This window comes from Phoenix dactylifera, chromosome 5, assembly GCF_051530095.1.
Source record: "Phoenix dactylifera cultivar Ajwa chromosome 5, Ajwa_hap1_PhDact_Kaust_v1.1, whole genome shotgun sequence".
In the NCBI taxonomy this organism is placed as follows: domain Eukaryota; kingdom Viridiplantae; phylum Streptophyta; class Magnoliopsida; order Arecales; family Arecaceae; genus Phoenix; species Phoenix dactylifera.
In genome coordinates, this window is record NC_143194.1 from 36,164,461 (window position 1) to 36,188,733 (window position 24,273).

Here is a 24,273-nt window from a genome sequence, read left to right on the forward strand (position 1 = left end):
TGAAAAAGGTTGGCGTCGTTAACCTCTGCGGCATGAGGCATCGGGCGTCTCGAGTTTCAATAACATGTTTACACAAAACCCCTCACAGAGATAAATATTTAACGTGCACTACTGGCCTTCTTCCGTTCTGTCCCAGACTCCCAGTCGATCCAACTCCCTTCCCCTTGCGAGCGCCGTCCCCTCCTCCCCCGGTTCCGAGATCTCCGGCGTTGGTCCGCTGCCCCGCCGCCGTCGCGCCACGGCCGCGAAGTTCCCCGCCGCCGCCTCCAAGGCTATTCTCCTCTCTGCCCTACCACGCCTGTCTCTTCTGGAGATGGGACGAATAGCCGTTGCAGCGGTGGTGAGCTTGTGGGCCATTCCCATCTCGATCTTGGTCAATAGAATCGTTCCCGATCCCTACATGGTACAGCCGTGGCTTTCTTGATCTTGTCTTCCTCTTGGCTGCTGTATTGGTTTCTGGCATCACTGTTAATCCGTGATGTAATGGTTGGCAGGATGAGATATTCCACGTCCCTCAGGCGCAGCGGTACTGCAGAGGAGATTTCACATCTTGGGATCCAATGATCACCACTCCTCCTGGCCTGTGAGTTTCCACGCTCCAAACCTAAACCTTTTCTCTATTGATTTCTTGTTTCTTGTTCATCTTAAATACCCTCCGTGCATGGGAGAAGACAGAAACATCAGCCATTTTTTGGCATTGGTAACAAAGGGATGAACTTGATGATCTAAAGAGAAGTATGTTAAGCAAATCGGTTTTGATGGCTTGTGCAATGTTCTAATAGTGGAATGCATGAACCCAGTGGAAAACTATGGAGAGTTGTTAAGTAATTAAAACTATATATGGGCATATCCGTAAAAAATATAGATCTCTAGTGTATTCTTTTTGATGTGAATCGGAGGAGGTGAGCAACTTCCCCCTTTTTATTACATTAGTAAAGAATGTACAGATCTCTAGTGCAAACTCTGAGGTTTTTAACGTTGAAACAAAAGAACATTCCGATACGATGCATTGTTTGACAAAATTTAAGCTTCAATAAGTATATAAGTAAATATTCATGTGATAGCACAGATCAAGATTAGGTAACTGAGGGCCCTTTAATAAATTTAAGGGATTTATGCATGAAAATCCCCTTCAGTTTAGGTTGATTGTGAAATTGTAACTCATAGGAACAACAGGGTGTTCATCAAAGATTGTGTTTATGGCCTCATGATTGCATCCATCAATGAAGGTGTTTGCCATAAACTTAACAGAGCAAAAAACAGCTTGCAAGGGCATATCAGAATCCACATATCATTTTTGTGAGATTGTGTTTGAGTTTCTTTTTCTCCTATGCATGTTGCAGTGTTCCAGTTAGTAGCATCATATCAATAGTAATATAGTTATATCCTTCAGTAGTCCGTATTATCCTGCATTCTAAATTGGCAGTGCTTTTGCTTTCTTATTTATCTCCAACAATTATGGCCAATGACCATCATTTTTTTTTTGAAACATTATTTTAACATTTTGCTGTTGTGCAGGTATTATCTTTCACTTGCCTATGTTGCTTCTTTGTTTCCGGGCATGTGGTTTGCTAAGGCAGTCCAATCTTTCCCTTTACTCTGTTCGACCACAATTCTTCGATCTACCAATGCTGTTTTTGCCATTATTTGTAGCATTCTTGTTTATGACTTGCTTATCCTCTTGAGACCTACTATGAGCGAAAGGAAGGCAACGTTATATGCAATTGTGTTAACACTCTATCCAGTTCACTGGTTCTTCACATTTCTGTACTATACAGATGTTGCTTCACTAACTGCAGTTCTTGCAATGTACATGGCCAGTTTGAAGGAGGAGTATTGGATCAGTGCAATGGTACGCATTTCATCTGACATTCTCATGGATTTCGTAAAAATATTACTTTTTATTTTTGCCAGGACTGGTATCTTGCCAGTGTACTGTATCAGCTGTGTAGAGTATATTAATATCAATGCTTTGCATGCTTTGTATACGAACCTGTTCACCGTTTGGCTATATAAATTTTGTCAAAAAATCAATAAGCAGTTGGCATTTCCACTAAATGATCAGGAACTGACATCCTTAAGCTATGTGATTCAAAAAATAGTAGTAGATTTTGAACTTCTCACAAATACCAGCAACTGTAGAAGAATTTCATACATGTTTAGGCTGGACAGTTGGTGTAATTTGAATTGGAAAAGTCATACCAAAGGGAGAAAGAGAGGGAATTTCCATATCCAGATCCAAGAAAGGAACACAGATTTCATGTGACAAATTAGAACTCTGATTGTTTTCATATTCCTGTTATCTGATGATTGCAAAATTGTATGAAGAGAAGGAAGAGAGATATCAATAACTTTGCTATGAAAATCTCAAATATACATAATTAAATCTTATGTTATCTTTGGAGCTCCATGGCACCTTAAAGATTCTTTGGCCTCTCCAAATTCTAATCCTTGTGAGTAAGACCTCCTTGATCCAGTTTATAACCACCCTTGGATTCCCCTAATAATACAATCTTAGGCATATTTATTTTTCACAACAACTTCTCTAACCAAATAATCACTCTATGAATATTGAGGTTACATTCAATGTGATTGTGCCAAGTGAAAATATTTTTCATGTAATGTCTTTTATGCCTACCATGATCAGGTGAAAAGGGAGATAACCCCTTTGCTTCGCTCACTTTATCTCTGGAATCTAAACATAGCCACTATGATGCATCTTTAATTAGTGAACACAGGAAGCTGGTGGCTGAATCCATCCAATTTTGCTGCCCTGTTGCCATACCAGCGGATAATTAATCTTACAGCATTCACTTATTTGAGATCACTTTCTTACCAGTAATTGCATTAGCAAATAAAAGTTCAAACCCCAAAGATGGCCAGATTAAATAGTTCAATGTTCAAACCTTCATATAATTGCTCCATATATTATCTTTTGCACCTTGTGTCTCATGCACGTGGTTGATCTCACTTCTTTATCTCACTTTGATCTATTAATAGGGCCCTGCCAATTATCTGTAGCATTCTTACTTCTTTTTTCGGTCAGACACTTAATTCCTGCTGTTATCAAAAGAAGGGCACCTATATGCAGTTTTATTAGCAGAGATACTTGTTAAAGTTTTTCCAGCTTTGACTTGTTGACCCTGGATTTCTATGTCCATCCTAATGTGCCACCTCCACCAATTTCTAAACTACCAAAGGAAAACCCTAAATGCTATGACTTTGATACAAGGCAACTACGATGAATGCATATAAGGTGAGCATCTGCCTCTGTGAAGTTTTTGCATGTTCAATTTGAAACATATTCTTGCACAAGTTATTTCTATGGTCTGTGTATCTTCTTGTTATATGAAATATAGCAAAACTGGAAAAGGGTTTTCTAAGTGCTTTTGTTCTACAAACAGTCGTCTTACATACATCCTCTTTTTGTGCAGCTTGGGGCATTTGCCATACTTATTCGGCAAACAAATGCAGTGTGGATGGTTTTTGTTGCTGCTAATGGTGCTATCACATATGCCGAGAACTTATATGAAAAGGTTTTTGTTCCAAGGAACCCTAAGGGAATAGTGTTTGAGGGCAATAATTTGCTATTAGACAGAAAAGACATTCCAACAGATCAAGGATTGAGGAAGCGAAAGATGAGTAGCTCCGTTAATACCACTGACCTATCTAAATTCGAGACTAGTGGACATTCCTTGTGCCATGCTCCAGGTTTTATATCAATCTTCGAGAACTTATGTTTGATCTATACATTTGGGTGTAGTTTGTCTTGCATGAACAGTTATAGATCATTCTTTCTAACTTCAGGCAAAAGGATATGATAGTTCATAGCATCCCATGCCATTTTATGAGTTAAAGTGCCGAATTTTTCAATATTAAGCAGTCTCAATCTTATTAGAACATCAGCATCCTTTTGCAACAGAAATGCCCATCTGGACTTGTTATTTTAGATGATGGAAAAGAATATTAGAATATTTATTTCTTTTCATTCTTGCACTTCTGTTTGTTTAGTTGCAAAATTTTGTTTAACACTATATAACGAGAGAAAGTAGATTACAGCATATATATTTCTTTCCATCCAGTACCTTGTCTAGCAATATTTTTTATCATTTTGTTGGCATCACTTAGTAAATGAGTTGGGGATGCTACCACCTACAAAAAAGTTTCCCACATGTAGAGGTGCATCTGTAAGGAGCCTTTCCATTGTTAGACCAATGAATAAAATTATTAAAATTCTTCAATTTCCTCAGTTTCATCGGAGCATGTATGTTATCATCAAACTCTTCAATCGAGCAATGTATGAAGTTAATATCGCTGTGACATTATGGTCCTCATTTCTGTGCGAATATAACTATTTAAGATTGGCCTTGATTTCCTATTCAGCTGCCTCAAATTTGAGTTTGAGTTGCTGTATCTGTTGTCATATCTGATTTGGGAATTATGTGTGATGAACAAGGAAACATGAAAAAAAATTTCCCTTGTAATTTTCTTTGTGATTGTACCCAAGACACGATTTTTTCCTCAAACTTATTTTTCCCTTATATGTGCTATTTATTATTTTCCATGATATTTTTCATCTCATCATTAAAATTGTACAATATTACCCTTCAAAAGGGACCTGTATAGATTACATGATAATTCCCAGGCAAGCCTTCTGATTATAAGTAAAGGAGCTTTCCTATTGGGCTGTATCAATGGATAACAGTCTTTTTCAGTTTATTCAGTCCCCTGTGTTTTAACACTCCTTGTTTTAGATCTTTAATAGGTGGTGCATTACATCACACATGACAGCTGTTTGTATTGTTTGTTTTGTTAGTGTTGCTATAAGGTTAGTGCTGAAGTTTATTTGTTATTTTGAAAGAAAAGAAAACTGTTAAGACCTTCACTTGTCACCTTTAATCCTTCACCAGCTTTCTTATTGAATCTAATCAAAACCCTCCACTTACTACTGGGCATAGTCTTTTTTACGTTAACTCTTTAACCAGATAAAAAGTATATCCAATTTATTCATGCAACTCATAAAAGTGTAATTGTAATCTTTGTTTGATATTATGGATCTTGCTAATTGAAGGGTTTTTATCAGCAAATAGACATGTGGCAGGTTTTATTGACGAAATCCTGGATACCACTTTAAAGTTATGGTGTTCGAAGTGGAAACTCTTGATTTCTTTTGCACCATTTATCATGGTAGCATTGGCTTTTTTAGCTTTTGTCATCTGGAATGGGAGTATAGTTCTTGGTACCACATCTTATCTCTCTTTACTTGTGAATTGATGAGCTTATCCATTTTGAAATCTGAAAGCAGTGTATAATGGTTTAAAGAACTAAAAATGTACCTCTCATAATACCGCAGGTGCAAAAGAAGCTCATGTAGTTTCTCCCCACCTTGCCCAGTTGATGTATTTTGGTCTGGTTTCTGCAGCTGCCTTTGCTCCCTTGTACTTTAATTTAGGCCAAGCTGCAGCTCTGTACCATTCATTTAGGAGGAATAAAGTTCTTGGTTCTTTACTCATATTGGTGGCTCTTACTGTAGGCTTTACTTCAATACACTTTTTCAGGTGAGACCGATTAAAGCATCTTGAAGAAATGGAACTTGCTGTGTGTTATAATAGTGGCTACATCCAGTTTTTGATCGCTGAGATTATTTAAGTTGCTTCTCTTGAACAAACTGTTAGAAACCAATGGAATCGATTCATTCTTGAAATCCATGACATGAACTTTTTTTTCTAGCCGCGGCGAGGATTCACTATTATATATTGAAAAAGACTGAAGTCTTAAGTAGTACAGGAATTTGCACAAATAATAAAGAAGAGGAACAAGAGCACCAATAATACTATTTATACAAAAATTAGTTTTATGATCATATATTAGTGTTGATGCTGATCACATCACGCACATGATGACTCCTATCCCCTGAAAAATGTGCAAACGCTCCTTGATGATCTGAGTCAAACATATAGCTCTCATGTAAAAGCATGAGCCCATGAGATCTCGTGCTATCTTTGATTCTTATTATCTCCTTACCAAATCTGGTATTTCCAGTGGTAAGACATAGCCATGAGCCAAACTTATAAATCTCTTGTTATACGTTTTTCTTCAGGGTAATCCAATTTGTTTGTGGTTGTCTTTAACATTTCAATTTGTCAATGCAGCATAGCCCATCCGTATCTGCTGGCAGACAACCGGCACTACACCTTCTATATTTGGCGAAAAGTGATCCAAGTTCACTGGATGATGAAATACCTTTTAGTCCCACTTTATGTATATTCATGGTTTTCCATCATCAGCATACTAGGTCTGCAGCGAAGCTTATTCAGTGAACTCATTTCTGTGTTCCAAACTTTCGACTGAGACGCGTCTTTTGTTCACTTTACAGGGAAAGCTCAGAATAGGATTTGGGTGTTCTCTTTCTTCATATCTTGCGCACTGGTTCTCATACCTGCACCACTTATTGAGTTCAGATATTATACTATACCGTTCTACTTCTTGATTCTTCATTCTCAGGTTACTGATTATGTCCAGTGGCTGACTGTTGGTACTCTATATGTGGCTGTAAATATCTTCACAATGACTGTGTTTCTGTTCCGTCCTTTCCATTGGGATCACGAGCCTGGAATTCAGAGGTTTATATGGTAGTCTAGTGGCAGATCTGAAGAGATCCACTAGTTTGTACAATCACACTCAGAATAGTACCGGCTAACCTGCATGTCTGCTTATCATGATTCCCAAGCAAAATTTGCCTGATCTTCCAAGAACGTGGTAGATCATAAATTCCAAATCACAGTTTCCAGCAGCTAGATTCTCACAACTTTTCATCATGATGGATCATGGGAGGATATCTTGTAAATCAGGTTTTGCATCTTTCCTTTTCCAAGTAATGCTTATCAACTAACATCCTGAGTTAAAAATTAAAATATTTATTACTTATTCCTGTTATAAAATAGAATTGTGTCATTAATCTTCTTATTGGCTCTTTTATCTTCCAGTTAACACTTATTTTTGCTTTAAATTTTCCAGTTGTTTGTTTGTTAAATGGATATTTGAAAACAAGTTTGTCCAATCTTGGCAAGTGTTGATAAATTTTCTTCCTCAAATGATTTGTTGATGAATTTGCTTCCTCAAATTATAGGCATTCACTGCAAATTGTTGTTTATCAGCAGAAAAAGGCTGAAGACTTATAGAACTGAATTTTGTTCTTCGAGAACTATGAACAAAAAATGCTTGGATCAGACAAGGACTATTAAGGAACTTAACCAACATTCAGGGCAAGCACGACGGTCTTACTGTTCACATGACTGTTGTTGTCAAATACGCTATTTTCGTTTATTTCTTGAGATGCGGAGCTCAAAAGTAAATCTTAGACTCATAGACGTCCGATTTTCAATGTTGCAATCACTATGTGTGTAGTTGTCTACTTATTAAAGACATCTGTACACAAAGTCCCCGCTTCAAATCTCGATTGCTGCTTCATGATCTTTATCATAGATGAAGTAGAAAATTAAGATAGTTTGTAGTGAAGATCTCTCCAACTTTTTATAAAGCCTTCTCAACATGTAGTTGTACTTAAACCAAATATGTCCAACCAAAATCAAATATGTGATAATTTTTGCAGCTTGGATGATGATGGCCTTGTATTGTTCACAATTTGAAGAATAGCTCTCTTAAAAATCAAAGGCTATGTTCAGTTCAGGAATATGACAAAGGGAAGTAGCGAAAATTGTGCCCATGAAATCAATGAGTTATACCAATTTTTGTTTGATTACACTTTTGAATAGCAAAGATATTTCTTTGGAGCAACCTTTGAATGATAAAAAGGTAAGAAGTATACATAAGAAGTACCATTATGCCAAGGAATACATCAAAACCCTTCTTGGAATAGATATTTCTATCATAAGCAAGTTTGATTGGCATAATTGCTCAATTGTTATGCCTCTTTCCTGATTGTTGTTTGACTAGGATTTATTTCAAGTCATGACTGTTGAACCAAACACAACCTAATTATATTTAAAAATTACTTGAAATGCATAGATAAACAAGGGATTGATAGGGAATAGATGGGATACATCAACCGCATGATATGCAGTTGTGTACCCACTCCGATATACACCAATGTTGTCACCGATGCGTGCAGCTACATGAGTTACACCTGCATGCCAGAGTTACGCCGGCGGATGCATGGATTAACATGAGAGAGAGAGCGAGCGCTTCCCTGTGTTCCCATACAAGAAGGCACGTCGCTGGGTTTCGCAAACGAGGTGTTTCGCGACACCGGCACCGATGTTGGAGTCCTTGGATGGTAGACTAGATCATTTGTCGGTTCCCCTTGCCTTTGCACACCACCACCAATCTCCTCCTCCTTGTCGCCGTCGTCGTTCAGCACCTTGCACTTCTCCCTAAGGATGATGGCTTCTTCTCCGACGCCGCCTTCCCCTGGCGCCGCCCCCTCTTGCTCTTTATTTTCTGTGGGAACCTCGTGCCGAGGCTGATTGAAAGCTTTCACCACCGACGGAAGGATAGGAGCATGTGCTGCTGCTGCGGCCTCAGGCATCCCTTTCTATCTTCGTCGTCTCTCCCTCTTCCTTCTTCCTCCTCGTCGGGAGGTTGTAAATGTTCAGAGACTTCGACAGTCGCTGCTTCTGCTGCTGCAGCAGTTGCATCATTGGAAGGCGGTGATTGGGGTTTTGATGGAGACTAGGACGATGCACGCTCACGATGGCAAGAAACGCAGAGGAAGGTGATAATGGTGATGGAGGCAATAAGCCACGCAACCACGACGGAGAGAGGACGAGCACCGGATGGAAGAAAGGGTTGCTGGCTTCAGGAGAACAAGGTTAGGTAATCTTTCTTCCCACCGGATGGAACTCGCCTTCTTTTTGAAAAAAATTTAAAAATTGTCGCTTGTTTGTTTTGTTTCTCCCCTTTTTATTTCTTTTCTTCATTCGGAATTGGTGAGTGGAAGGTGAGAAGGGAATCCAGTCCAGGAGACAAGATTCTGTTCGTCTCTTCTGTTTTCTTAGATTCAACAAGGAGGCTTCGCTTTTTTCTGATTTGAGGACGAGTTCGTTATATATCCTAGCGGGGTGACACATGCTAATTAAGGTGATACATACCAAGAATTGCCAAAGTCATACTTAACGCAATTCCTTAGCAAGCTATACAAAAGTTTCAAGGCAAGCAAAAGGTAAGTTACTAGACATTGGATAACATGCTAAAGGTGAACTCTTCGCTCAAAGAAACAAAAAAAAAAAAAAAAGAAAGCAAACAGAAAAATGAGTCACCATGGGATTGTCAAAAATACTCCACTATTATTTGGAGCAAAGTGGCACGCTTGTTAAGCCTTTTTCTTGTTTCTTTGGCAGCAGCAACTCTTATAGGCCTTTCTAGTTTTTGTTAGCAACATCTGTTATTAAGCTTCAAATAGAACGAGGTTTTACAGAGATCGTGTTTACAGATATGCAATGTCCGTGAGAATGTATTGACTTGAGACATAAATGAAAAATGATGTCTTTCAGAAAGTCATACTGATATATTCCTCTCGCACATTGTTGAAGGGTATCCAGGTTTCTTGGAGCAAAACCAGGCCCTATTTTCGGCAGCCATATTAGTTGGCATACTCCTATAATCTAAATTAATAAAGCCTGTAAATTAATAAATATACCTGAGATAACTGCGCTTTCTGCATGTTCAACACAGATGATCTTCAGAGCTGGATTTTTCATCTTGAAATATATGCCCACTTTGTCTGTTGTGTCTTTCCACATTTCAGGCCCCAGAGCGAGCAAAAACCAATTCCGATGAGCATAAGGAGAAACAGCAGATTCAAGACTAAGCTAATAGAAAGGTTATAGCTTAACCAAAGTAGAACAGTATAAAAAGTCAGACAGATAAAGAAGGCCTGACATAGGAAATAGGTGAGAATGTGAACATCTTATAAAACTAATCTTTATCTCTTTCTACAAATTGTAGTATCATTAAACCACTAACCTAATTTTCACAGGTGAATACATTTGAGTACTGTAAAATTAAGTAGAAAGGACCAACTTTTCAATTTTCATGGCAGGGAAGTGGGTTTGACTACAGTTGTATAGTTAGCTACAAGGTATGTATGAACCATCATATATTTCACATTATTCATGACATAATTCTGGAATACTATGCAAACAAATAGGTTAAGATTGCGAGACAAGATAGCCTTCTAAGTTACCATAATCATAATGAAGAAGCTTTCACATGGTATTTGGAGTTGGCCTTTCGCACTCCATCTTAATATATTCAAGATACTCCATCATATATTTCACATTATTCATGACATAATTCTGGAATACTATGCAAACAAATAGGTTAAGATTGTGAGACAAGATAGCCTTCTAAGTTACCATAATCATAATGAAGAAGCTTTCACATGGTATTTGGAGTTGGCCTTTCGCACTCCATCTTAATATATTCAAGATACTCCAGTTAGTGACAGTTACATAACATAAGTATCTATATTAAGTAGAGCCTTATTAATCCAGCCATGATCCCCATGCTTATTTCATGCAAGGGGGGAAAAAAGAAAATGCAAATTGCAACATCTTGTCCGTGACGGACACTCCTAAACATGGGTTCGAAATGCCGTCATCAAATTTCTACGAGAAGTGCTTCCTAAATTGGAGTGAGAACTAAAAGATATCGCCTAAAGGATGTAGAACTAGAGGTTGGATGCCATGCAACCAATGTTAGGAAAGCGACAAAAAAACTGGTACCCGAGCAACTTGACATCAAATCAGACTACCACGCTACAAAGAAGGTTTGAAGGAATAAATGAAAGAACAAATGAAAAAAACTGATGATAAAAGAAGGAATGCTATTAGAAAGAGAGAATTTCTGGGAATCAAAAATTGGCGATAGACATTGAACTATTGTTTGTGCAGAAACCTAGACGGTAATAACTGAAATGGTGTAAAAAAATTATTCCCTAAAAAATGTACCAGTGCTTGTGAAGTGTGCTTCAGGATTTGCTGCCTTGTTGAGCTGATCAAGGACATATACATTTGGAATGTTCTCCTTCGACTGCTCTACCCTTTGACCAGCCCCTGAAACCTGAAGTTTAGGATCTGAAAAGCATTTGTAGCAGCACAAATATTGTTTAGATAAAATAAGGGATGATTCTAGAAGGAAAAAAAGGGCAGTTTAGTATGCACTCAGATTTGCTTACAAATAAAATAGCTACTGCAGAAAGCATGCACCAGCTAAGGCTTTTGTGATGCTTTTCGCCTAATACCTAGATGCATTATTATCTAAGATATCATGAAAGCCCTCAAAATCACTATACCATTTTAGAAAGAGAAATTGCATAGCACAGCCAAAAATTCTCCATGCATTACTACAATGAAGCTCACTTAGATTTCTAAAGTGGATTAGAGCAAGTCCATATAGAGCTAACATAGGCACAAAGCTCCAGTAAAAAAAGATAGAAAGGAGTCAATGAAGGTGCTCTAGGTGTATTATGAAATGCACAATAGTGCCAAAGTGTAGAAACAAGAACGTTGTTTGGTCATGGCACTAACAAGAAGAATCATGAGGCGATTTCCCTTAATGGCGTGAAACTTCACATAGATCGCCACTGAACTGTTTGAAATGCTGAGGGAGAAAAACACATGGTTGATCAAATTAGAGATGCAATTTAGTCAATTTATGTCCATGAGAAGAGAAGGTAACCTTGGGTCCTTAAATTTATCAAAGCTGGCTAACTTGTCCATCTCAATGAACATATGAAATGGAGGTTTGAAAACATAGTAGTGGAGGCACCAGTATGGCAAAATTGTGGCATATGCAACAAGGTACTAAAGCTGCATTTTGGTGCAAGGCCAAACTCAATCAATCTAAAAGTTAATCATAGTATTTCTAGAGAATTTGTAAGTTGAGATTTATTTAGTCCATGTTCAAATTTACAAAAAGGCAAGATGTGAGCCCAACCAACTAATTCACGATTGCTGGCTTGAGTTTTTTTAATCTTCAATAAATCTCAAAGTCTAGTGAGCAATTTGGAATATAATATTAGGCAAAACATGCACCAAGAAATTGTTTTATATTTGAAAATATTGAAAAGCACAACTATCTTACCTCTCAACAAGTATACAAGCAAGATTTTGCCACATTTCATAAAAACCCAAATTTAGGGATAACTGTCATAGGCAAACAGAATTACTATCTAATATTCTTTTCCATTTCTGAAAGCAAAAGATTTTGGGCCTAAGCTTTATCTCATGTATAAAATTCTCAGAAGACAGTGAATTATGAGCTTATGACTAAAAATGATTTCTGATATACTTTTTAAAAGTATTAGTATTTTATATTTTCCAATATCTTCTTTTGCATTTACCAGTATTTTCTTTATCTTAAAAAATATTGACCAGACCCAAAGATTTTCAGAAACATCCAAAGATTTTCCTCCACTATTTCTCCACTATTTCTCAAAAGAAGGGGGGAAAAAAAACAGAGAGATTTTCACTATACTGAAATTCATTATTGGCAAGAAACTAGTAAGATCTTGTCTTTTGGAGATGCAGCTTTCTTGGATAACCAATTTCATGCTTCCCTCCAAAATACAGAGACCCAAATATTTGAATCCCCAAACACCTCAGAAATAATTTAATATCCAGACTAAGCCAAATGCCTGCAAATGGGACGCGGAAGTCCTTGGGGGGAAATATCATGAAAGGACTGTAGATTTCTAAGAACGACATGAGAAATGCCTTCAATGGAAAGAATATCAAACTTCTTGACCAGCTTTAAACATTTAATCACAATCAATTCGATATGCTGTCTACCTGTTCTTGATTCAATGAACCCTTGATCTGATAGCATTTATCAAACCTACAACCCAAAAAGAAACACATCAATTCTACCACAATAATGAACAAAAAACATCATAACAAGAAAAACCAATTGAGAACACACGAACAACTTCTCTCATCATGTTCTTTTGTTTTCAACCCAAATTCAAATGAAGAAAACCTCTGAACAAGTAGATCCAGACCATTCATCAATGATTGAGCCATATATCTTCACGGAGAGAGAGGAAAAAAAAAATTAAACTGCTTCACCAGTCTTAGGCTTTGTCTGCATAACAGAACCCTCCAGTTTTTAACTTCTCAATCAGTTTAACACAAAAAAAAATAAAATCAATAGGACAAGAAACAAGAACTCACATCAATAAACAACCCTCGAAATACACTGATCAAACCTGGAAAACATCAAGAAACAGTAGACCAAGAAAGGATAAAAAAGCACTCGCATCAAGAAACAGCATACACGGCTAAATCTATCACGAGCTTAGAGTTGGACCAAATTGAAGCTTAAAAGAAGCCGAGCAAAGCAAGAAAGAGGGATACCTCTGTAATGCCGGAGGCTATCTTCTCCCTCCCGTCGTCTTGCTCTTGCGGCGAGGAAGAAATTATCAGCGAAGGAAAACCTCTCCTCGCCCCTTCCATTCCCTCGCTGCTACTGTTGAAAAAGAAAGGGAGTTTTTTATTATTTTTTTTAGGGCTACTCCTACTGTGCTTATATTTACAGATGGAGGTCGTCCGAATTCCGAACGTTGAGAAACTTGGGCAGCACGTCACCGTTCTCAGTGCCGGTTATAAGCGAGACGCCGGGTGGCGCGTCCGCCCATTTGAAGTGGTTGTATCCTTCGTGCCCATCCACCGTTGGATCATCCACTGGTCGCTTTGAGAGCTGTGCATGCGGATGACGGAGTTCGGAGAGCTTTGAGAGCTGTGCAGTGGGTGATCCAGCGGCGGATGGACGCAAAGAAACATGAATCCTTTTTTCGCGCGAAGGACACAACCGCGATCCCCGTTTTTAAGGGCGAGAGCACAGAACGAATGCACAAATCTGCCTCCAAGCAAGCATGCACGCATCGCGTCCGCACTGGGATTAACTGATTAAGACAAATTAGGGTCACCATGAATAGTGCTTTTTTTTTTTTGGGGGGGGGGGGGGGGCGGTGCCCGGCGCACCTCTCAAGCCACCAGCCTACATAGCACTAACGTGGCGAGGAACGCATCTATTCTGTTAATATTATTATTTTTTGATGTCATTTTTTATTAATTAAAATGTTGTGATATGAGATGTAAAGCCTTGAATAGATCAGCAACATCAGTAAAGCACAAAGTCATGGCTGTTAGACCAGAAGATCTTTAGATGATATCTAACCAATATCATTGTTTACCTATATATATATATATAATTCGAAACATTAATGTGATTCCTGAATAAAACTACGTACAACATCTAAATCACGCAAAACGGGAAGTTTATTTGACATTAAACAAGATAGGAAGATGAGCAGCTGTGAGAAGGATAAAAGCGACGTTCGCATACACTGCATACACATGGTGTAGGGGTAGAATATAGTGATCTGATGCAAGATCCACGCAAAATGCCGGTTTAGAAAGTCATATTAATGCATTCTTCTCTGACACTGTCAAAGAGTTCTGTGCTCATGTATCTTTCGCCACCACTAGGAAACATTGTTACAATCATCTTCCCACTGTTTTCTTCTCTACTCGCAACCTGTAAACACTTCAGTCAGAAGAATGGTAGGGAGTGGAAATTGTGAAAACTGGACAACAGAATCCACAGGAAATATAACAACCACCTTTAAGCAAGCCGCTAAATTGGCTCCAGAAGATATGCCAACAAGCAAGCCTTCTTCTCTTGCCAACCTTCTAGCATAAGTCATTGCTTCTGCTGTGGATACAGCAACGGTCTCATCAATGTACGCGGTGTCCAAGTTTTCTGGAATAAAACCTGGACCTATACCCTGGATATTGTGTGATCCTGGATTGCCACCTACACACCACCATTGGAATCGATAGTCATGGGGCGCCCATCTTCTGAATAAACATGATAAACCTGTTTCTATCCCTATGTTTGGAAATATCTGAGTGGACATTGTTCACCGAGAAATTTCACAAGATTTAGCTTATGCTTATCAGCATTCTGCCTCATGGGCAGGTAGAATTTGTGTCTTCATGAATAATGAAGAGCCAGTGTACGCAAAGAAACAGTTCCAAATAAAGCGCATCAGCAAGATGTGTGATACATGAATAAAAATGGCAAATAGATGTAAGCTCATTGAAGTGAAACAGGTTTATGCAAAATACAAACTCTATCATTAAGAAACATCCAATTTTTAAGGTCAAGTTGTGAAAACCTCTAGGACTCTGACAAATGTGAAACCGAAAATGCAGAAATATAGCCTAATAAGACCCAGCCCTCCTAGTCATATGGCAAATGAAAGAGGCATAATGAGCATGGTATCTGATATGGAGATAAACAACTACTCATCATATTTGTATGCTAATTCCTACATAATCAGTTCCCTTGTCACATCACCACCTGCAAATGGTACCTGATCTATAAGGACCATTTTTCACCAAGCACATCAGAATTCAAATGTTGGGAACATCAGATGCCAATTGCAATGGAACAATTCCTCTAAAATAGGCTTCGAGGACCCAAAATGTTATATGAAGAAAATAAGTCTATCCAACCTAGTGATTTGGAAAGAACATCAAGCACAACTGTTCTCATAGGTTGCACACAAAGCATTGTAAGCCCGTGGGCACATCATAGATATCGCATGAGGGAAAAGTGATGCTGGTCATAAGTTCAAGTGTTTGCCCTCTGTTAAATAAAATACAACCTTTGTCTTTGTCATCCATATGCTAGTAGCTAAGGCTGATTTAATACAAATTATTCCAGTTTAGCAAATTTCATCCACTGCCAGCTGGTTCTCAAAAGTTTCTAAGAAACAAGAACGTCTTATTGGCTTTCAGCATATAAGAGAACTTGCTACATAGTACAGGGCATTACTAGTAAGAGACACATATCCAAAATGGGAGCCGGAGTTTTTAATATGATCATTTAATCTTTGGTCTGCCAAGCAATATATTTAGATGTTATGCAAGTTGCTTAACTAAGATCCATTTTCTTGATATTCTACGGACTATGTTGGAGAAGGAAGGGGAAATTACAATCAGAGCAGTTATGCCCACTTTACACAACCAACGGAAATTGTCATTTCCAACTATTCTAGCTACATTGGGCACATTCTCAATTATCAGCTGCAGAAAATATCCTCTCTCTCTCTCTCTGTGTGTGTGTGTGTGTGTGTGTGTGTGTGTGCATGTCAGTGATAATAGCTTCTTGTTGATAAATATGAAAGAAGTAATAAAATTGGTGGAAGGAAAATTGCAAGAATTGGAATTGCCTAATAGTACCAATGCAAATAAGAAACCCTTTTAGAACTAGAGACTAATAAATTTTCCGGCCAAACAAATAATCTTCCTCTCTAAAGGCTATTTTGAGGCAGACATGTCCATTTGAGGTGTGTATTACTCATTTTGAAGCTGACTTCAAGCCCTACAAGTTTTTTACATGATTTTATCATTTTCTTTTTTTAAGATTGTTGGGTGGAATGTGGTGTTTTAAGGGGCTATCTTAGTTGGTAGCTTGTTTGGCAAGTATTACCATTGATGCTAGGATTTGTTTTATCGCCTTTTAGGTAGAGTAATGTCCATACCAACCATTTTGTGGTCAAATGGATGCTGTTAAAGCAGTAACACAAACATGAATTCCTTAAAAACCCTGAATTTCAGGTTGCTTTATTTGTTTGAAAGTGATGATATTACTGGGTATAACCCCTATAAGCTAAAACAGAAAAAATCCTACCTGAGATAACTGCACTTTCAGCAGGTTCAACACAAATGATCTTGACAGACGGTTTTTTTATCTTGAGATACTTCCCAACACCAGTTACAGTGCCTCCTGAACCAGAACCACATACAAAAATGTCCACTTTGCCTGCTGTGTCCTTCCATATTTCCGGACCTGACAATCATACAAATAGAGGCAATATATTTATGCTAATATTGAGGTGAGGCATAGACAGAATATTGTGTAAAGCAAGATGGGTAAAGGTTCCAAATATAGAAAATGGTGATAGCATAAATATCCTTTGATAGACCATATTTCTATTTCTTTCTAGAAAAGTTGGATCATTAACTCATTCAAGCTAATCTTCACAAGTAGATACAATGGAGTAAGCACCAACTTTTCATTTTCACAGAATATGTTTATAAACCAACATATATATCACAATCTTATGGAACAAAATTCTAAGCAACCAGGTAAAGTAAACAGAGTGTCACATTTTGTTTTATTACCACATTCGGAACAAAGAAGGACCTCTACTGGTACTTGTAGTTGGCTTTCTGAATCCTGTCTTATTATATTTGAGGTAGGGATGCAAATTGGCCAGCCTGCAGGCTAACTTTTACACTGTTCAGCCAGGATTTTGGGCCAGCTACATGATTTCCCTGACCCGGGCCATCTGCATCCCTACTTCGAGGGCCTTTGGTTTTTACGAGTGTCTATGGTCTTTAAGATGATCCCTCTACGAGTGGTAATGGCCTTAAAAATTAACTATCTATTTAAATCATTGTATCAAAGATAATCCTTTGAATAGGCAGGTAAGAGATGTATTGAACCCCTAAACCCCTACTGCATTTCATATACATACTTGGCTTCTGCAACCCTTACATTTTCCATTCTCTCTAAGTTCCTAAACTTCCTAAGCCATTCGACAATAAAATTCATTCATATGTTTCATATGTTTAACTCATAAGGCCCCTCTAAAATATATTTATTAACTTCTAACTATTTCACAACATTTTATTTGAATAACCTACAACTCAATTTCCTCCTCACCACTGCCTCCTAGAGGAAGCCCATTGACAAGATCTAGTGTTTCTCATATTGGGGCAAAGAATATAGATAAATTGCAATTGGAGCAAATATAAAGACTAAAGTGCCCTGATCCAAAAAGGTGTCTTAGACTAAAATTCATGGTAAGTTTTCCTTATTCAATCTTTCAAAAATGGAATGTTCAACTTTCCTATGCAACTGAGGCGGGAGAGGAACCTAGTCAGTCAAATAATGCACTAATCTATATCCCAATAATCAAGCATATTTATTTGATGATTATCATCGAACATTTATTTGTTAGAAACATGATCCATCATGTTTAAGGATGTTAAAGCTCATCAGGCAGATATTTGTTAAAACATATGTAACCAGGCCATAACAAAAAAAAAAGGTTTTCCAACCAATTTTAGGAGGATTATAATGTTATTAGACTAGCTATCGGGGAATGAGAATTCATAAAGCTGTGACCCCAAATAGATGGGACAGGGATTGATGATTACATTATAATTTTAGTGATGTTACCATCCTGCCACATCAACAAAGGCATTTTGATCATTACGCTCTTAGAGTGTGAGTACCTCAATGTGTCATTTATAACATAGACTGATAGACATATAGCTAGATAAGGAAGACCATATCTCATTCTTCTCTTCTTTCCTCTTTTTCTTCTTGTCTACCACATAGATTTGCTGATTTTATTCATATCTCATAATATTGTTTCAATAAGTTATGGGAGGAAACACCACTTGCTGATTTTAGAAAGCTACGGATGCTCTCCTAATTGATTTCAGCCTTCAAAGCTTCTTATGATTCTCACTATATCTTGTCCAGTGCTCTGGGAATGAATCAAACTTGTTAAGGTGGATTGACATTTTAAATGACACAAATGCACAACATCTTTATTTCATTCTAATAATCAAGTGGCCTTTTTTTCTGAGGGCCTGGGACACAGTTGAAGGGGAGTATCAGAGAACATAAAAACACCGATCCAATGGATCCTTTGAGTTATCTTCCTACCGACTTTTCCTACCTCTATCTGTTTCTACTCCATGACTCAGCCTATTTATTCCCCCCACTTCTCCCTAAGCCCTTTCCCCTTTATTGTCCTTTTGAGGCATCTACACTCTGAACTGCAATAGTTGTCCCCTTAACAGATTATTATACTTCTTCCTAAATCTATACAAAGGATTTCCAATGATATATGCCCCTTAGCTTTGAGCTTGCTGCTAGCCATATGCGTAAACATATAGTTGATACCATGAGAAGGGCATGGTACCAGAAAACCATCACGTAAGTTGAAAAAGAACAATAAAATACAGATTTCAAGCTAAATTAATAACTTATCATGCTATGTAATATAAAAACATCAGGAAGAAATCCACTGGATGAAAAGAATAAGCACATATGAGCAAACAAACGAGCATGAGAAGCCAACAAGACATAATCCTTTTGAAAGCACCCTGAGATTACTTGAGCTTCAACATAAGTAAAGATAGAGCAAGAATTGCACCAATTCTTTTCACAAATTATAGAGGGAATGCCACATTTTGGATTTGAAACAAGAACCTCTCTCCCTATAACTCAGAGGAGTGTCAACCAACAGACCCATGTCATGTTGGCAAACTGAGAATTACATTAACCAAACATCAAATAACTAAATAGCTCGATAAATGTGAGGATTACAGTAACAGAATTGGATATTTAAGGCTCCCAAGTAAAAACTGATTCATATCTCACCAGAAATTATCTTTCAAAGATTAAATATTTATGACGCAAAAACTTTGAAGGGGAACAAAAAGATAAACTAAGAAAAGAGGAGGAAAAAGAAGGGGGCAAAGGTGACACTGCATGAACAAATTTGGGGAAACCTTCTCATCTAATATACAAGTAAAGCATTGTGATGAGAGCACAAAAGTGCGATCTACACATCAATTAAATTAATATTATTGCTAACAAATAATGATAAAAGTGCTGCATTAATATTATATTGTTGTGGGGTGCAGGTGATCGTAAATTAACGTTAAAATGCGCATCGGATCCAAAAAGATGCATCACCGCAGGTGACCAGCCAACCGCATGGGTCAACCCCAGTTGCACACTAGAAGGAGGCTAAGTTCAGCCGTCCAGTTCACTGCAACCAAATCCCAGCAGCCAGCAGCCCGTGCATCTCATCCCGATGGAGCCCTCGTGCAGCCCATTCTCTTCTCCCGCGTGTGGATTTTCCAAGTCTCACTCATCCCGAATCTCAGCTTCCTTCCGCGTCTTCCTCGCATTCCACACGTCCGTCCGAGTCCGAGATCCCGCATCCCAGCTCCATTTTCCTCCTTCCATTCGCGTCCGGCTTCTGAGCCCGTGTGCGATCCCAGCATCCCGTGAAGCGTCGCAGCCGTCCGCACGTCTTCCGCACCCATGATCAACTCCTTCCCGTGATGCATGCCAAGTAATCCGCGGCCAGCACCCTCTCCGCGTCCGTGAGCCAGCGTTGGATCCTCCCCACGTCCGATTTTCAGTCTTCCGCGTCCGTTCTCAGCGTTGGATCCGCCCGCATGCATATCCAGCATCCTCCCAACGTCCGTGTCCAACTCTTCATCTTCCACGTTTGCTTCTCCCAAGCGTCCAAGCCTCACCCGTCCGAGCTTCATTTCCAGCTCATCCACGCTTAGCATTCCCAGCTTTCCGTGGCCAAAGAAAAAAACCAGAAGCAGCGTTTCAATCATCAGAATCCCAGAAATTCCGGCTCAACATTCCGGATTGATCCCAAGCGCCCTCGTCCGTGATTCACTTCCCGAATTTCACCCGTTCGCGTGCAATCCTCCGCTATCAGCTTCTTCCCGTGACACATGCCAAAGATCCTGCTGCAGCTCTCATCCATTACCATCTCCCAGCTGTCCGCCTCCTCCTTCTCGCGTCCATCCATCCCTTCCACGTTCCCAGCCGAATCACAGCAAACGAGATTTAGGGAGATTCATTTGATTCGTTAAGGAGGAGAGTGGGATATATAGGATATCTCTCGGCTCAAGGGGAGTGGGCTCTCATTTGAAAGAGGAGTCAGGAGCCATTGAAAAAAGAAGAAGAGAGAAATAGGGGATGCCCTGTTTCCGAAAAGAAGAAAAGAAAAAAAGGGGGGGGGGGGAGAGATGCTGACGCTTGTAATGGGAGGCTAACTTCTTTGGTCAAGGGTGATGGAAGATCCCTGGCTTATTGCTTTCATGAAGTAAACTCTGAACTTTTATTTTAATTGATTTACATCTTTTCATATGTTCTGATTCTCTCATAAATAGTTTAGTCATGTTTTATATTTATTGATGCACAGATCACTCTGATATTTGATTTGTCGTAGACATAACTAGCACGATGAATGCTTAGACAGTGAGTTCTTGTATTCAATCGATATATTTCATGATTAAAACTATTTTATTTATTCAATCCTTAATCGAGAATCGTCGAGTTTATTTGTTGAAAGTAATATTGTCAAGGAGGATTCCGGATCCCTAGCTATCTCCATATTATCGAACTTACTCTATTAATTAGTTTCTCTAAACTTCTATAAACCATCTGAAATCACATCTGAAATTAAACTGATAATTCATGAACTGCTCCCTGAGGAATCAACCTCGGACTCCCGAATTTTACTGCTTATGCGATTCTCCTGCACTTGGGAGATTAGTTTCGCGAAAGCATTTTTGCGAACACATCAAGTTTTTGGCGCCGTTGCCAGAGAATGGCTGATTTATTAGCATACTTTCAGATCCAATTAGAGATTTAGTTTAGGTAAGTTTCTGTTTTCTATTAATAAAAAAATAAAAATAAAAAAAAGGGGAGAACTTAAAATTTCAAACTTTAAATTTCAAATATCAGAATTCAAATTTCAAATTTTAACTAATAAAGAAATAAATAATTTGCTTGATCAACTATCCAATATAATTTAATGTCACATCATAAAACATTAAAAAAAAAATCTTTTGATTGTTGCATATAGTATAAGGCATTAGCATAAAATATTCTAAGGGCTGAACCCATTAAAAAAGATAAGGTCGGAATTTTATCACTCGTCCTTAGCCCAAAAATCACCCCAGTGCATAAATATCCTAAGCTTAACTAAAATCAACTAGACATTGGCCCCTAAGACATTCGAGCTTAATAGGACGAAGACCACCGAAAGTTGCACCAATTTCGCTCCATGGCCCAGTCGATGTCTAGGCAAGCTTTGTCCCTTTAAGGAAGACAGTCTCTGTTCGAGGAAAGTGGGTTTTAAGTCGGACCTTTGCTAAACACATCGTGACCCCTCCACTTACCTGGGAGCTTACCTGGTCGACTAGGTTACTAGACCGGATTGGAGGCTTAGGTGCCCTCTTCAAACCAGTTAGGAGTTGTCTAGAAATTTAAGAAAAACATTAGGAATTGAGATGTAATGTTTTGATGCATGCTTGGTTGCGAATAGATTTTTGTTTTACGGTATTAGGGTGTCGTTTTAGATATCTTTAGGTGGTACTTGTACTTAAAAAAAAAAGAGAGAAATATTTTGCATGCTAAAGTGGAATAGGGACGACACCGGTCGATTAAATCGCACAACTTTAGATCATCCCTTAGGACACATCCCTGAAATTCCTTCACAGTATCTCACACCTTGTGAGATGGCTGATTTAAATGAAGATGCGGGGAGTCACCACGATCGAGAACGTGAACCCCATGTTATGACTCTGAGACAATACCTACAACCGACTAGGACTAGTCAGCCTTCATGCATAATTTTTCCTGATAATGTAGGACATTTTGACATCAAACCAAGGGTAATCCAATTGCTGCCCAAGTTTCATGGGTTAGAGTCCCGAGAGTCCGTATCTTCATTTAAAGGATTTTGAAGAATTGAGCATTACATTTAGAGTGCCGAACGTCACCGAGGATGTCCTCAAGCTGACGTTGTTTCCTTTCTCTCTAAAGGATAAGGCCAAAACATGGCTAAACTCCTAGCGACCTAGATCAATAAGAACTTGGCAAGATATGCAGAGAGAATTTTTGAAGTTCTTTCCCGCACAAAGGACCAACTTTTTTAAAAGACATCAGCAATTTCCAACAAAAAGACAATGAAATATTTTATGAATGGTGGGAAAGATTTAAAGAACTTCTCTCATGCCCTCATCACGGGTTCGAAACTTGAAGAACTATTAGCTTCTTTTATGAAAATTTATCTCCACAGTTGAAACAGTTTGTAGAGACCATGTGCAATGGTAGATTTTTAGAAAAACAACCTGATGAGGCATGGGAGTATTTGGATTCCCTTGTTGAGACTGCCCAACTTTGGGATAACGGGGATAGAAACAATAAGTCTTTGCCTAAGCCTACTAGCTCTGTACATGGAGGCCTTTACAACCTCAGAACTGAGGATGATCTTCATGCTAAAATAGCAGCCCTCACTAGGAAGGTAGAAGAAATTGAGCTTAGGAAGGTTGAGCCTGTCAAGACTATAGAGCTTAGAAACGAGTGTTGTGGTATCTGCGATATGTCTGGTCATACCACTACAGATTGCCCCACCATACCGGCATTCAAGGAAGTCTTGCACGATCAAGCAAATGCTATGAACTCCTGATAAGTGCTAAATAATGAATAAAGTTATCTATTTTACATAGCACTTATTATTATTTTTAGGCACATATTTTAAATTTAAACATAAGAAAATGTGTTTCCCTTCATCATTGCATTATTAAAAATAATTCGAGTTTGCTTGATTTTATTGGTCGAATCTAATGTATGCAGGTCAAGTCAAACTCAGTTGATATGATCCCTGAACCCAAATCGTATGCACCCTGCAAATTAGATCCTCTCAGATTTTGATTCAGCCATTCATCCCAATTCCTCTGCATCACATCTCAGCCACTTGCATACGCGTTCACCCATTAAAACAAATCCCCTTCATTCCATATTTCAACCTCCCTTGTCATCCTAGCCGTAAGCACGTTCAAATCCGAACCAGCTTAAATCCTCATTCGGTGTGTCCACGTTTCTAGCTTCCGACCCCTCTCCCAAACTAAACAGAGTCCTCTCATATCCAACCTTCCTCTTGTTCCAAATTCCTCCCGTTCACGAACAGATTTCAGCACCCCGTATGGCTCTTCCGGATCCCCTGATCCCAGCCGTTAACGAAGTCCCAGGCTACTTATCTCGTATCCAGCTTAATTCCCATGCTTCCCGCATTCACATTCTCCAAGTATCCCACGTTCGCCGACCCATTAGATCTCCTGTTCAAAGACCAAAGCCAATCTCCTCCGAATTATGTTGACGAACAGATCCCATCTTTTCCGTGATCAACTCCAAGAACAAACTTCCTCTTCTTCCGGATCAATCTCACGGTCATTCCGTTCGTAACTTCATCCAAGATCATCCCTTGTTACGCATATCTCCCAGCGTCTCAATCCTCTCAACGTTCCACCATCCGCATGGATCCAGACCCCATCCGGATTTCCTCCCAGCCACATCCAACCATCGGCAGCATCCCAAAATCAGATCTCAGCCTTCCTT

At 38.7% G+C, this 24,273-nt stretch overlaps 3 protein-coding genes across 13 annotated transcripts in view; 1 reads left to right on the top strand and 2 right to left on the bottom strand.

The window, feature by feature from the left end:
• The first annotated feature begins 86 nt into the window (after window positions 1-86).
• On the top strand, window positions 87-9,877 carry ALG10 (DIE2/ALG10 family). Of its 4 annotated transcripts, XR_015987513.2 has the most exons (9): window positions 87-403; window positions 495-583; window positions 1,519-1,852; window positions 3,435-3,711; window positions 5,084-5,239; window positions 5,354-5,558; window positions 6,153-6,295; window positions 6,377-6,851; window positions 9,767-9,877. XR_015987513.2 is itself a non-coding variant. In XM_008793052.6 (8 exons), exons 1-8 carry the CDS (start codon window positions 314-316, stop codon window positions 6,634-6,636), a joined length of 1,554 nt encoding a protein of 517 aa, XP_008791274.4. In that variant the 5' UTR covers window positions 87-313; the 3' UTR covers window positions 6,637-7,094. The 4 variants fall into 4 exon arrangements, 3 of the variants coding, with proteins under 3 accessions (XP_008791274.4, XP_008791275.4, XP_038985214.2); XM_008793052.6 differs by lacking the exon at window positions 9,767-9,877 and having other exon boundaries at window positions 6,377-7,094; XM_008793053.6 differs by lacking the exon at window positions 9,767-9,877 and having other exon boundaries at window positions 5,102-5,239; window positions 6,377-7,094.
• Window positions 6,150-14,039, bottom strand: LOC108511350 (cysteine synthase, chloroplastic/chromoplastic-like). 7 transcript variants are annotated; one of them, XM_088722668.2, is made up of 7 exons: window positions 13,377-14,039; window positions 13,194-13,228; window positions 13,022-13,104; window positions 12,813-12,858; window positions 10,971-11,096; window positions 9,659-9,751; window positions 6,150-9,583 (listed from the first exon to the last, which is right to left on the bottom strand). In XM_088722668.2, the coding sequence occupies exons 4-7, from the start codon at window positions 12,847-12,849 to the stop codon at window positions 9,414-9,416; spliced, it is 426 nt and encodes a 141-aa protein (XP_088578794.1). In that variant the 5' UTR covers window positions 12,850-12,858; window positions 13,022-13,104; window positions 13,194-13,228; window positions 13,377-14,039; the 3' UTR covers window positions 6,150-9,413. The 7 variants fall into 7 exon arrangements, with proteins under 7 accessions (XP_088578794.1, XP_088578792.1, XP_088578793.1 ...); XM_088722666.2 differs by having other exon boundaries at window positions 12,947-13,104; XM_088722667.2 differs by having other exon boundaries at window positions 9,117-9,583; window positions 13,000-13,104.
• Window positions 14,040-14,188: 149 nt separating this feature from the next.
• LOC103708231 (cysteine synthase-like) overlaps window positions 14,189-24,273 on the bottom strand; it is a 37,459-nt gene continuing 27,374 nt past the window's right edge. For both annotated transcript variants that reach the window (XM_088722664.2, XM_088722665.2), the window contains exons 5-7: window positions 16,723-16,881; window positions 14,645-14,838; window positions 14,189-14,559 (exon numbers count right to left, since the gene is read on the bottom strand). In XM_088722664.2, the coding sequence (XP_088578790.1) occupies window positions 14,434-14,559; window positions 14,645-14,838; window positions 16,723-16,881 (479 nt within the window). In that variant the 3' untranslated portion in view covers window positions 14,189-14,433. The remainder of the gene's footprint in view (window positions 14,560-14,644; window positions 14,839-16,722; window positions 16,882-24,273) is intronic.